At 43.9% G+C, this 13,339-nt stretch overlaps 1 protein-coding gene across 1 annotated transcript in view; it reads left to right on the top strand.

Moving 5' to 3' along the window:
- neo1a (neogenin 1a) overlaps positions 1 to 13,339 on the top strand; it is a 157,931-nt gene that overhangs the window by 116,750 nt on the left and 27,842 nt on the right. The window contains exons 8-10 of the mRNA XM_056607650.1: positions 8,610 to 8,844; positions 9,578 to 9,732; positions 12,126 to 12,274. Of these exons, the coding sequence (XP_056463625.1) occupies positions 8,610 to 8,844; positions 9,578 to 9,732; positions 12,126 to 12,274 (539 nt within the window). The remainder of the gene's footprint in view (positions 1 to 8,609; positions 8,845 to 9,577; positions 9,733 to 12,125; positions 12,275 to 13,339) is intronic.

Here is a 13,339-nt window from a genome sequence, read left to right as displayed (position 1 = left end):
TACACTTTTGGTCTGACTAGGAGACTTGCTTCATGCTCTACCAGTTAAAAGACTTGCACATTTTACAGTTCATGGATAGGAGGAAGACTAGGAACTTTGATTTATTTGTAAAGCAGTGATTTATTTTATCACACCGGGGTATGCTTCGGCCATAGTTCGAGCGAACTATGGCTGTAATCGGATTAAGCGGTGCCGGTAAATGTGCTGTTTGAATCTATTTCTGACGCACTCTGTATACTATTCTATAAGGATATCCCGTCTCTCTGGGGTCACGCGGCTTATCTTTTGTCCCATCTCTCTTATTCTTGTATTTTGTTTGGATGTAATAGTGCACTTCCTTGGCAGGCATCATTACAGAAGTTCACTATGAAATGGATGTGTTGATTTAAAATATAAGTACATTTTCGATGGAATAATAAGATTGCATGCCAGCCATCTATTTCTGGATGGCTAGACCAAAACAAATCTATGTGAAAAAAACAAATCCATTAATCCTTCAACACAGTTGTTGGCATCAGCGCGGCAAGTGTGTGACTCTGTCAGAGTAGAGTACCATCATTTTCTCTTGTTCACATGAAGAGGTGGGAACTCTGCAGCTAAAAGCTGCAGCCACTTTGCACAGCACTGTCAGTGACAGCCCCAGCTCCCCCAGTGACTCCTGCCTGCTCCATGGTAAGCCCGCTAGGTCAGAAACAGGTCAACACCAGGCAGTTTGTGGTGGTACACACGGGAAAGTGAACACAGGTCTGCAGGGACAAAAACGGCAACGGGCACATGCACAGGTTTGCAGAAAGGTTACAGTGAAATTAAACATATCTATATTTTTAATGCTGCCTGTATTTGTATGCCTAATTCATTCAAATGCAATAACTCTGCCGGTGTTGGCTTACTGTGCACACGACCATGGGCACACGCACTCTTGGAAATATGAGTTTCCCCCAGCCGTCTTTGCACACACCACGTTGATTAGGGAGCGTATCTGCATCACACTCTAGGCAGCTGATCAGAGCCCAAACTGATTGTGGAGAGCTGAAATCAGTCCACAACAAATTGTTGTTTATGAAAAGCACGGATGATTTGCTTGTTGTCGAAATCTCTTGGGAACTGTGTGTGTCTGTTTTTCCGAGAGGGATTTTGAGGTTCTCTCTGTGTTGTAGCAACTCTTTTCTTACGCTGCCATTTACCTGCTCTACCTGGCATCCATAAAGGAAACCAGCGTATGGCCCATCCTGTTTTGTGGAAAGGGCAAACGAGTAAAAATAGGGCATCTAACTGCAGTGTCAGAACCCTACTGTCCGAAGTTCGTTCTCGTTATCAGATCCAGTTTTAGCTCTGTGTAACCCTGTGACACAAAACCCAAACACTCATGCAGGAATCAATTTTTTTGTATGCAGGTGTTGTGTGTATGTGCTCCCAACGGGGACAATATCAGCAAGTCCAGACACACTAATGAAAGGAAAGGCAATTTGGTGCATCCCCCCTACACACCCTTCCATCCTACCCACAACCTTCCCTCCTTTGTTTGTGGCTGACCTTGGGTGAAATGGGTAACACCCATCATAAACTTGGTGTACAGTGTTACCCCCCGCTACACTGCAATCCTATCTGCTTCTCCCAGGGTGTTGTCCGGGGGAGACCTGGCAGGCAGCATGCTTGGCTGGCTGACTGAGAGGCCGACCCTCTGATTAGCTGGTGGTCGGTGGCTCACAGTGTGGGAGAGGAGGGGGGAGCTGGCAGATTTCAAACATTCCATTTGACCTTTTCAGCCCTTTTCCGGTTGGCTAGAACCCCTCTGTGTGCCTGGGTACTTGGAAATGGAACACGCACACACACCACACATCCACAAGCACACACAAAGACACACCGGCACGCTGGAATCAATTTTATTTCTGGCTCGCTCATGTCCCTTGGAAAAGGCGGCATTGTATTTCAATATACCTCCAAAGTAATAGGATACGTAGGAGCTTTAGGGGCTGTTTATTACTAGGGAAAGAGTGCAGATGCAAGTTCTGACGGGCTGGTTTGATCTGCCTGAACAGCCAGCGGACATGCATGAAACCCTTGATGCATTTGATGAGGAATCCGTTGAGGGGTGCTATTGGAGGAGAAAGGAAGGGGGTAAACATTATACATACTGCCAGACATTTTTATTTGCATATCTCTGAGTGCGTGTGTGTTCCCTTGTGCTTGGCACATGTGTGTATTTAGGTATTAACTACAGCGTTCAGGGGAATGAAACCATTGCACCCAAATGAAGGGCCTACATGTTTGATTGCTCGAATGCAGTGTGTACACATCAGGGATGATTAATAATTGATAGCAACTTTCTCTATTCAATTGCAGCCGCTGTCTGCAAATAGACAGCCTTTATTTATCCATCGGCGTCTGATTCAGTCGCTCTGAGCCACATCCTGTCAATCTTTCTCCAGCACACAGTTTTCCGCTCTGGGTCTCCATGGATCCATTAAACATGAGCATGTTAACATGTTCATACGCATAAACCCATAATAATTGGTTTAAGGCAATTCTGTGATTATTTAAAGGATCATGTACATGTAAATTGCTTTGTCATTTACATAAGTGGAATGGGGTTAAATCTCATTTCACCCATTCGATAAAACCAATTCTTGAATCTGCCAAACAAATAGCGCAGTTTGTTTTATTGCCCCCAGGTTTTGAGAGAATCTATGAGGGTTCTGCACCCATAATAACCCACACAAACACAACAAACAAAACCAACCCTTTCAAAGCTGTGGGTTTTCAGGTCATTTCCTCTTTCAACTACCAATCCTAGTCCACTGCGTTTACAGGGATTTTCCCTTCATCGTTTTACTCGAGGGCATATAAACGAATCAATTACCATAAACGCATAATTTACCATGAAATGGCTATTCCCATCCCTAATCTTGGTGTTGCATGCTAGTAAACGTACCCCAATGAGACGCAATCATCTCCCAGATCCCTCAGAGAAACCCCCCTCTCCCAGCAGACTTCTTTGTACTTCCACAGCCCTGTGGTCTCCCAGAACTCCTATGAGTTAATCTCCTCTGCACAGGTCCCATAGCGACGCAGACACTAAACACACCTGCTGCACACTCAAACACAAACACTCCTTTCGTCACAGTAGTCATACGTTGCTGGAGGATGTACACCTTTATTCTTATCCCGGAGTCGCATTTGATACAATGTTCAACTCGTGGTTTTAACACAATTCATATAATGCTCGGTGCAGCTCCTGACCATATAGAAAGATTCAAGATGATTTATTGTCATAAACACAATAATTACAATGGCAATGAGTCCCAGGCTCCTTCCACAGTGCAGTATAAAAACAAAAGCATAAAAGAAACACAAGTAAGAGTGCTGAGACCTAAATAAACAAAAATAAATAAATGCTTGACAATACTCGACATAGAAATATAGTAATTACTAATGTATTCATGTTGCAGGGTATGAGGCATTCCCTCTTCATAGACTGCTTTTGCTTTTTCTTCCCAAAATACCATTCATCAAAACGGCAATATAAAATAAAATTGTATTTATAGGTATGATTTAGTTCCCCCTTTACAGCAGACTCACCTTAACGCCCACTTCTCTACTGAAGGTTGCTGCAGATATTTGAGGGTTCTTTCATTTGTTAAAAACCCTGCTCATTGCACTTTTGCAGAGTAGAAGAGACTGCTTAATATATTGGCTATGTTTGACTTTAATCATAAACAATGTCGAATAGATTTCAGACATAAATATACCTTTCTCACTTTTCAAGGTTTCATGGATCTTCTTCTTATCAAGCCATCCCTGGCTCCCCTCGAAGCCCTCCATCTTGGGAATGCCGCACAAATGTTTACTCTCGTAGGCTCTCTCCTCTTGTCAAATAATGGTCTTGGTTTGTTTGATTCACCCGTACATTTGCACTTTAAATGGAACGCTTCAGCAGTCGCGGCAAACCGGATTGAATAATTGTGTGCCATCACGAGTGAGCATTACAATATTTATTTTCTTCTTTTTTTTTGAGCATAACAGATATACAGTACACCTCCCACATGAACTGTAAATCATTCTTTGAAACAAGGTACTAACAAAGAGACAGTTTAACCCCAACTCCTATCCTCTTCCCTCCCTTACAGAGATGTACCAATGAAATGGGGTATAATGGGTTTTGACGTAGGTAGTAATGGTAGTGATATTGACCATGCATGCCTTAACATATACAGAGACATACGCATACAAGGCATGCATGCTCATTTGGTTACGAAGGCAGACAAAATAATAACACATCACTAACGGCACCTATTTTATGGAATTTGCATTCTGAGAAATAAAGAGCATTTAATTTTCTCCAATCTGATAAAATGAAGGGCATCCTTTATCCATTCAGAGACATTGGGGGGACAAGGGCTTTTCCACCACAACAGAATGGCACGTCTAGCTAGCAGTGTGAGAAAGGCAACAAGCTCAGCAAAATAGGACGGCAGTGAGAGCCAATGGGTAGGACACCAAACAGGATGAGTAATGGTGAGGGTTGAATGTTGGCAGATGTGATGGCTGAGAGGGAGTCAAAAACCTCAAGCCCAGAAAGGGGCAAGGGTGGGCCAAGACCAGAACATGTGACTGAGATTGGCTGGTCCTTGGTGACATTTGTCACAGTTTGGATCAATGTCAGGGTAGATATGAGCAAGCTTACTTTTAGACCAGTGAACTCTGTGAATCACTTTGTACTGTTAAACTCCATGGCGAGCAGAGATAGACGTTGTTTGGACCCAACTCAGGGCCTGCTTCCTGGCGGCAGGACCTATATCCTCACCAAGCTCTGCAGACCAAGCATTGCGCAAACCATCAGAGGTTGTTGTCTGACTTTTGAGTGTTACAGTGTACAGTATTACTAGTACAGTTTTGAAATGGAACCGTTGAGATTGGGGTTAACACCAAGTATTATATCAACGAGAGTGATGGGAGGAAGGGCAGGGAAGGCAGGAAAATGATTGCGAACAACATTAAAAACATTTAATTCCGCAATTGACTGACTGAGGTAATTTATCGGCTTGATTGCTGACCCCAATTTACCCTACACGTATTGGGGGTTACATTTTCACGTAAAAGCTATTACACAGCATCGTGGTACCAGGGGCAGGACTTGGATAGAGGTGTTGTTAACCTAGTAACATCATCATGAGTAGTTCTAATGGAGGTTTTTTCTAAATACCTCCGATAAGAAGTGTATCATCATCAACATGCATTCAGTACACACTTCGCTTCGATTTCATCTAAGGCTGAAATAAAAATACATGTTTTTCTAAATGGTGGTCATCAACAAGGTTGTAAAGTAGTAACTTCAGGCACATCTGTCAAAGTAATTGTTTATTTCTTCCGACTTGTATAAGATTTTTATTCATTCAATGCGCTGCGGCCGAACTGAAAGGGATATTTTCTGATATTATGAACTTAAAGACTGCGTCGGGTTCTTCGACTCTCTTGTACTTCCACAACAAGTAAAGACTCGTAGGGGGGGGTTATCTCGGCCATGGTGGAGAAGGAATTGGGGGGAAAGGTACTTTGGCTTTGTCTCTCTGCAGTCCTGATTGAACCGTGACATGGAGGAGAAAGGGATTGTTGCCGTGTAATGCGGAGGGGCTGCACCGTGGCGGTAGGAGCTGCTCCATGGCCAGAGAAGCTGCTCCGGCGGGATTCCGCATACGGCAACAATCCCTTTCTCCTCTGTGTCGCGGTTCAATCTCGACCTCAAAGAGTCTGAGAAATGACATGGACCCGAAGTGAACTGACAGCTGTCTACTGAAAACATCTTTCTCGAATCCTGCCCGATTTTCTTGTTGCTGGTGATGTGAAGAGGTCAGCCGGTGGCTCTATTACCACTAGTTGAAATGGGTACGGGCCTCCTAGCGTACCGGGGTATGACATGCTTCGGCCAATAAATCGATTTTCTTGTATAGCAATTGCAGTAGTCCAATTGAGGAGCATAGTCGAACTATGGCTTTAATCTGATTAAGCTGTGCATTTAAACGTACTGAGTGTAAACGTACGAACCATGCCGGGAAAAAGGCGTGCATAAGACGGTCATATTTTGCATTGTAAAAACGACTTTAGTGGAATTTGTGTTATATATTGGTTAGCCAGATGTATTGTGCACATGTGGTTTAACCTTCCTTGTTAAGCCGTATTACCAGTCATTCAATAACCATTGTACAGATACTAATGACACCATTAATCAGCAATGAATAGCACTGGGTAGCAGCGGTGGGAAGTTGGCATTTCTGTACTGTAACCATCAAAATCTGTAAAAGACAGATTGTCAGCAAGAAACACCTACCAGTATACCATAGAAGCAATCCAGACCTAATGCATAATCAATTTAGTTTATACCACATATACATTTAGTTTATACCACACTCTTACCCATATCTTATAAAATGTAAACTATTATTATTAGTTTGTTGCACAGGCCTTTATATTTAATTGGGGCAAACACTAGACCGGGTAGCCCCGCCCATTCTGCCGGTGATTTGAGCTCGCCCTGCAGAAGGGTCTGGAGAATATAGATACGTTTTTGCAGGAGCCAAGCTGAAAAAAAAGCCAGGCAAACACCTCAGAAATTCTTAAACTTAACTTAACCTGTGAATTTTTATTTCTGGGTTTTGCATTTAAACACACGCGCACACACAAATAGTCCTGTTGAATTGTAGCTCTAAGTAGGCCCACTTATGTATGTGGGGAACAAGGTCGGCTGCTCTTTGTGAGTTTGTGGCGACTGAATACAGTTATGTAAATTTCAACAAGAGAAAACACCAACCCTTGCATACTCGAAGACTAATGCCTGAATTTGGAATCACGAATAATTATTGAAACAGCATTTCACTGCTGCATTTGCATTCAGAGAACTCTGTTCCTTTTAAGAATGTATCCGGTGCTCACCTCCATGGTGTGCTTGCTCACCCCTGCACTCCACTCAGTTTCTTCCCCTGGTCCGCCAACAAATGGAAGCATCATTCGTTCTGCTGAAATCCAGTCTGTACTGCTATGTTCCTCCTTGGCTTGTGCATAGTTGCCAGGAAATGGAAAGCATTGGCAGGTCTATTAAGCGCAACATTGTGATTCCGGATGTAAAGATCCCATTTTCTCCATAGAGGTTTTAGTTAAAAGCCATTATGTCGTAATCATCCAAGGTATAATTACAGCGAGCCGTTATATTGTGATACAATGCTATATGCTCCTGTAGAAGCCCAAAGTTAAAGAAATTAACTTTACGCCTTTTTTTGCAGTCAGGAACGAAGGAACGTAGCATGTCGCTGACACCACTACACACACACACACACACTCACACTCACACTCACACAAACACACACACTCTATATGACACAACTTCTATTAACAATATAATGATCACAGAGGTGATTATATAAAAATAACTATTTGTGAGGTACCTGGCAATTAACACAACTAGTTGTGTTAAATAAACTATTTTCTGAAAAGTCAATGTTGAAAATGAATGGACATTTACTTCTGGAACCAGAGCTGTTCAAAGAGGGGGCAGTCACTGTTGCTAGAGATGGGCGATGGGAAGGAAAGTGACTTAAAAAGACTTGGGTTAACAAAATATCAATGTTCAGAATCGTGGGAGGTGAGTGGTGCTGTCACACCAAAATTGTACCGGAGGCGAAAATTGTACCGCCTACCTAATCCGCGTTCGAAAATTCCAAACCTGCCTGGCAACTGATGATCGAACGAACGTTGCCTGGCAACGGACGATTGCGTTGAACGATGACGTCTATTATCTAAATTAAATTAACACAAGCTAGCTGGACTACATACATACACTTTAAACACTCAGTTTACTAGCTAAATTCGATTAAACAATTAAATACAATACAAATATAAACTACGATACACTTTAAACCCTCAGTTTACTAGCTTAATTCGATTAAACAATTAAATACAATATAAATATAAAGTAAAAACAAGTGTTATCTGTATTATGTTACTTCGTCTTGATGAGCGCAAATGTTTTATGAAACCTGCCTGGCAACGGACAATCGAGTTGAATGATGACATAATGTTTCGAAAATTTTCGCCACGGTACAATTTTGGTGTGACAGCGCCGTCATATGTTTTGAATGTGTGTTTTTTGTTGTTTTGTTTTTCGTAATGTTTGGGAAAGACTGCTTTCACTTATGCATCTAGAATCAAAAGTATTTTCCTAAGCTGTGTCTTTTGGTAGCTAACTTATGTGTCTGTAGTCCTTTTTAGTAGCCCATCATTATGATTTTGAAGTCTAACTGAATGGTTAGGCACAACATGAGTGTGTTAACCATCTAGCATATGATGTGCTTCTTAGTATGCTTTCTTTAGAGTGCCATGTGTAGAAGTGTACGTCTGGCCCTGTGCCATGTTGTTTGTTTAGATTTGTGTAGTGCCGTAGAGCTGTTTTATATCTGTGGTTTGGTTTGTCATACCAAAGGTCTTTTTCGTTACGTTCTTTGTTATTTTGTTTTGTTTTCTTCTTTTTGTTCTCTCCTTCTTTTGTTCATGTCACTGTCATTTCCATCTATACCCCCCACCCCCCTCCCCCCTTGTTCTTCCTTTCGGGCGCCCTATAGATGTTGCCCTTCCCTCGTCCCTTCCCCCCCCACTGACTCCTAACACTACTGACCATGTAACGCCAGGCGCGGGAGGTGTGGCCAACCCCATGGGGCCCGCCCCCTCAGCACCCAGGGACGTGGTGGCGTCGCTGGTCTCCACGCGCTTCATCAAGCTCACCTGGCGGCCGCCAGCCGAGCCGCACGGCGACGACCTCACCTACTCTGTGTTCTACAGCCAGGAGGGCACCAGCAGGTAGGCCCGCGCTACAAACAGGACACCCTCTATGCTGCACACACCTCACACATGTCCTGCTGACAGAAGCAACACATGTGGAAAGTGTTAAGGAGGGTTGCTAACGTGAGTAGCATGCTAGTTGTTTCTCAAGACCGATGGCGTCTTTACTTTAAGTGGTACAGATGAGGTGGTTACTTTTCTGGTAGCCACATGTGAGTCAGTGGATCCCGAAATCCACAACCGGACCGTGTTAACGATGTTAAGGTGTGCATTTTAAATGCCTGCCTTGGTTATGTTTCTGTAGGGGATATATTTTCAGGGGTGAACATTTTCATTTTTGTTTCGGTTCTGGTGACTCAAATAGTTGAGCGCAAAAGGACAGATGTATAAGCTGGAGCAGTTCTATAATAATGTACAAGCTCCTCATCTGTCTTGAGGGACTAGGGGGCTCATGTCCATAGCGCTCACAACGGGCAGAGTGGCTTGTAACCACCTCTGCAGTTGTGTTTCTACATGCCTGTGTGTGATAAATTAAGCACAATGCCATTTATTTATGTGCGTGTCCTTGTTTTACGTGTTTGTCCTTGTTGCTAATCAAGGGGAGGGAGGGAGCATGTGTGCGTAAGGGTGTGAGTGTGTGTTTGTGTGTGTGTGTGTGTGTGCCCGCCATTTATTTATTCTATATAAATATATAATATACATATATGAATGCACCATAATACAATTCTCTGTGTGCTCTTTATCACCCCAGGGAGCGTGTGCTGAACACCAGCCGGCCTGGTGAGATGCAGGTGACCATCCAGAACCTGATGCCTGACACTAAGTACCGCTTCAGGGTGGTTGCCCACAACAGCAACGGCGCCGGGGAGAGCTCCGCCGCACTGCCCGTGGCCACCCAGGCCGAAGGTGAGGCCCACAAACACCACCGACACAACTGCTCGCTTCATGTGCTCTCTCGGTGAACGGGGCCTGCCGATAGAGGCTGACTCCGAGAAAAAAAATAAACCCTCAAAGAAAGACCTTGCCAGCACCGGAGTAAACTAGGAATTGAAGAAATATCCCAAAATTATGATGTCTCCAAATCTCAGCAATACGGAGGTATTCGTTTTGTGTTTCTTAAATATAATTTCTTTTTTTGCTAAAGAAAATGCTAATTTACAGATGTGGAAGACAAAGTTCTAATCTTAATTGATGCGGTCCATGTGCTTTTGACCCACACCGGAACTTGGCTGGGCCAGCTACTAAACGTTGGCGGACAAACGGCCACAAACAACCTTCTTTGACAGCGCAACTGCAACATCTTTTGACTAATTATGTATCCTGCTACAAACGTATGCACACAATACAGATCAACATAACATATAATGCATTTGTCAGCTAATTTCCATTACATTATTAATTTTGCTTGATGAGTAATCGTTTGCATCCCTAGAGTTAACACACACTCGCAGAAACACATGGATATTTTTGCCACATCGAATGCTTGAATCACACTACGATTGTCGCCAGATTTTCTAGTCAGCTTTATCTGGCAGGTTAAATATCATAACCTGTGTGGTGGAGGTTATAATGTACCTACGTTTTCTACGGAGGTAATTATTTACCTCCAACTCGCTATGTAGAACAGACGTTTCTTTCGCCATGCTTCTTGCTTTCCCTAGCCATATGCTATTATTTTTCCTCCTTGTTGTTTTTGCTTCAAATCAGGGCGATAACACCTTGGATCGTTAGCTTCTGGCCACGTCCATTTTTGGTAGAGGCAATTCCCGCGAGTTTCGTGAGCTTGGAGACCCGCCAGAGTCGTCAGCGAATCCTCCTAGGGAAACATCTTGTAATGTGTGACCCCCTGTCGCCCATCAGTCAACCAGTGTGTAGGCCACCATGACTTGACAGACCAACCCGCTTTTTGTCTTTGGCGCTATTACTAACATGTATACTTTGTGTCATTTGGTGTGTTTGTGTGTGTGTGTGCATTCGTGCACGCATTACAATCAGCATGATTTTCTATTCCAGTAGAATCCCTAGTTTTAGCTAGGGATTAAAATCCCTAGTTTTAACTACTCGTCCTCATCATTAAGATGCTGCCAATAGTCAGCCTTGTTTCAAGCTGCTGTTCAGGGTATTCCCCAGCGCCGTCGAGGCAGGGTGGTCGCGCACACACACACACACACACACACACACACACACACACACACACACACACACACACACACACACACACACACACACACACACACACACACACACACACACACACACACACACACACACACACACACACACACACAGGGTTTGGCCCTACTGTACCACAGATCAGTCACTGTCATTTTCTAGGCCAGCCGACGGTTTCCCCTGCCTGTGTCCTTGTCAGAGGTCAAAGAAATGCCCCAACACACACACACACACACACACACACACACACACACACACACACACACACACACACACACACACACACACAGGAGGAGACTCAAAGCAGGAGGTAAAGGAACACATGAGCATATTCACATGCGGCAGGGGGATTGGTTGTGTGAAACATTCAGTGAGTGTGTGAAGATTAAACCGTTGACCTGCTTCTTAGATCTAGCCATGTACACAGCAGGTAGCCCATGCGTGCACACAAGCACACACACACACACACTCATGTCTGACAAATGAGTCAAGACCTGTAACAAAGGAAATACATTTGGTATTTTGTGCATACACACAAACATTATTCACTTTCACACCTATGCTATCCTTCAAATGAGTTTGTTATTTTAATAATCACTGTTAAGATGTTAAAAATATATATATTTTACTTCCAACTCAAGCCAAGGAAGCATATTAAATAGACTTGGCTATGAGTTTTCACATTGAATGTAGTCCTTCAGTCCACTGCCCTGGTGGTGTAACGGCGGGCATGCAGCCATATTAATATTCACTGCTAGCCAATCCTAATGCAATAAACATCAACATGAAGTGGTGGTGTGAGGCCAGCGGGGATGTCCTACGTCTAAACACACCCAGAGGCAGTCACACTAATGATTAATGTTGAAAGAGTGGAAAACCAAAGCCCTCTTTTCCTCTCATGTCTAATTCAATCTGTGGTAGCAGATAACATCAACAGGTTTCTGCTCTTTTACAGCCATGGACTTATTTGACAGAAGCAGGTGATTACAAAAGACAAATGTGTCGATTCTACACATTTAGAGCGGTTGTCTGCATCTTTTTAATTTGGTGAATTAGCCGTATACGAAGATAGAATAGTTGCACGCCGTTTAAATGACAACCTCCTGTATGTCTGTTGGACCCTCCAGTCCAGGTCCCTGGCCCCGCCCCCAGCCTACAAGCAGTCGCCAACACCCCCACCTCGGTGTCCCTCAGCTGGGACACGCCTCTTACCGGCAATGGAGAGATCCTGATTTATAAGCTCTACTACACCGACCAATCCCTGGGAACAGAGGAGGTAGGAAGAGGAACCCACACTATGTGACTTTGGTGTACTTTTGAAATTGTGTCAGTGACTTTTGAAATTGTGTCTGTAAACAACAACTTTGCAGAAATGTTTGCCACGGCATTGCATCCAATAATTGTTACCATACATTTGCTATAAATATTAGATGCTGACTGCTGTAGTTCTCATGGTGTCATTCTCAGAACGGGTAGCAGAAGTTGCCGCATCATTTGTGATGTGAATAAGTCAAGGAGATGTATTTATCAATTGGCACTGATCCCATTTCACAGCCCAGGTTGTCAGGCCGGGCTTCTCCCCAAGGAAGAAATCTGTTTACACACAGTGCCTCCAACGGATTACATTACCTGCTGCCAGGGCACACACACATTATCTGACCAACTGCAAAGTCGAGGCAGTGCCACCGAGGCATTGCTTCACAGATTGGAAGCCTGCGCTGCAAGCATCTCGTCTGTGGTGGAGGGGGGGGGGGGTTGGCACTTTGGCCATTGCAGCAAGCCATTAAAAGGCCGTTCTTATGATAAAGGAGATAGGTGACAAGCTGCAAAAGAGAACCACGAAGAGAGGGAGGAAGGGATGGTGGGAGAGAGATAGATATATAGGGGGGTGAAAACAGTTCAGAGAAGGGGGGGGGGGGAGACATAAGAGACGGAAGAATGATGGAGAGTGAGGAGGCCGATGAAGGAGGAGTAAAGAGGGATTATGGGGGAAATGAGGATGGATGGATGAATAGGCAGAAGGGGCATGAGGGACAACGTGAATAATGGAGCATGAAGAGAAGAAAGGGGGAGATTGAATGGAGATTGGAAAGGAGATGGAAGGATAAGGTACAAGGAACAAAGGGTGAGGAGGGAAAGAGAAGAAAGAGTCCTGAACGAGAAAGAAGAAGGCTAAACTCTTATTTTGGTATAAAAAACAACCAAAAGAATGATGAAGAGATCAGGCTAAAGAAAGTGAAAGGGTTGGATATTGAAGGTGTGACCAGCGGAGGGGATTGAGAGGAAGACAGTGGAGATGGGACTATTAAGGCTGCTGTCTGAGGGGAGAGAAAAGCATGGA

Source organism: Gadus chalcogrammus, chromosome 14 (genome assembly GCF_026213295.1).
Source record: "Gadus chalcogrammus isolate NIFS_2021 chromosome 14, NIFS_Gcha_1.0, whole genome shotgun sequence".
NCBI lineage: Eukaryota > Metazoa > Chordata > Actinopteri > Gadiformes > Gadidae > Gadus > Gadus chalcogrammus.
This window is presented reverse-complemented; position numbering and strand designations above follow the sequence as displayed.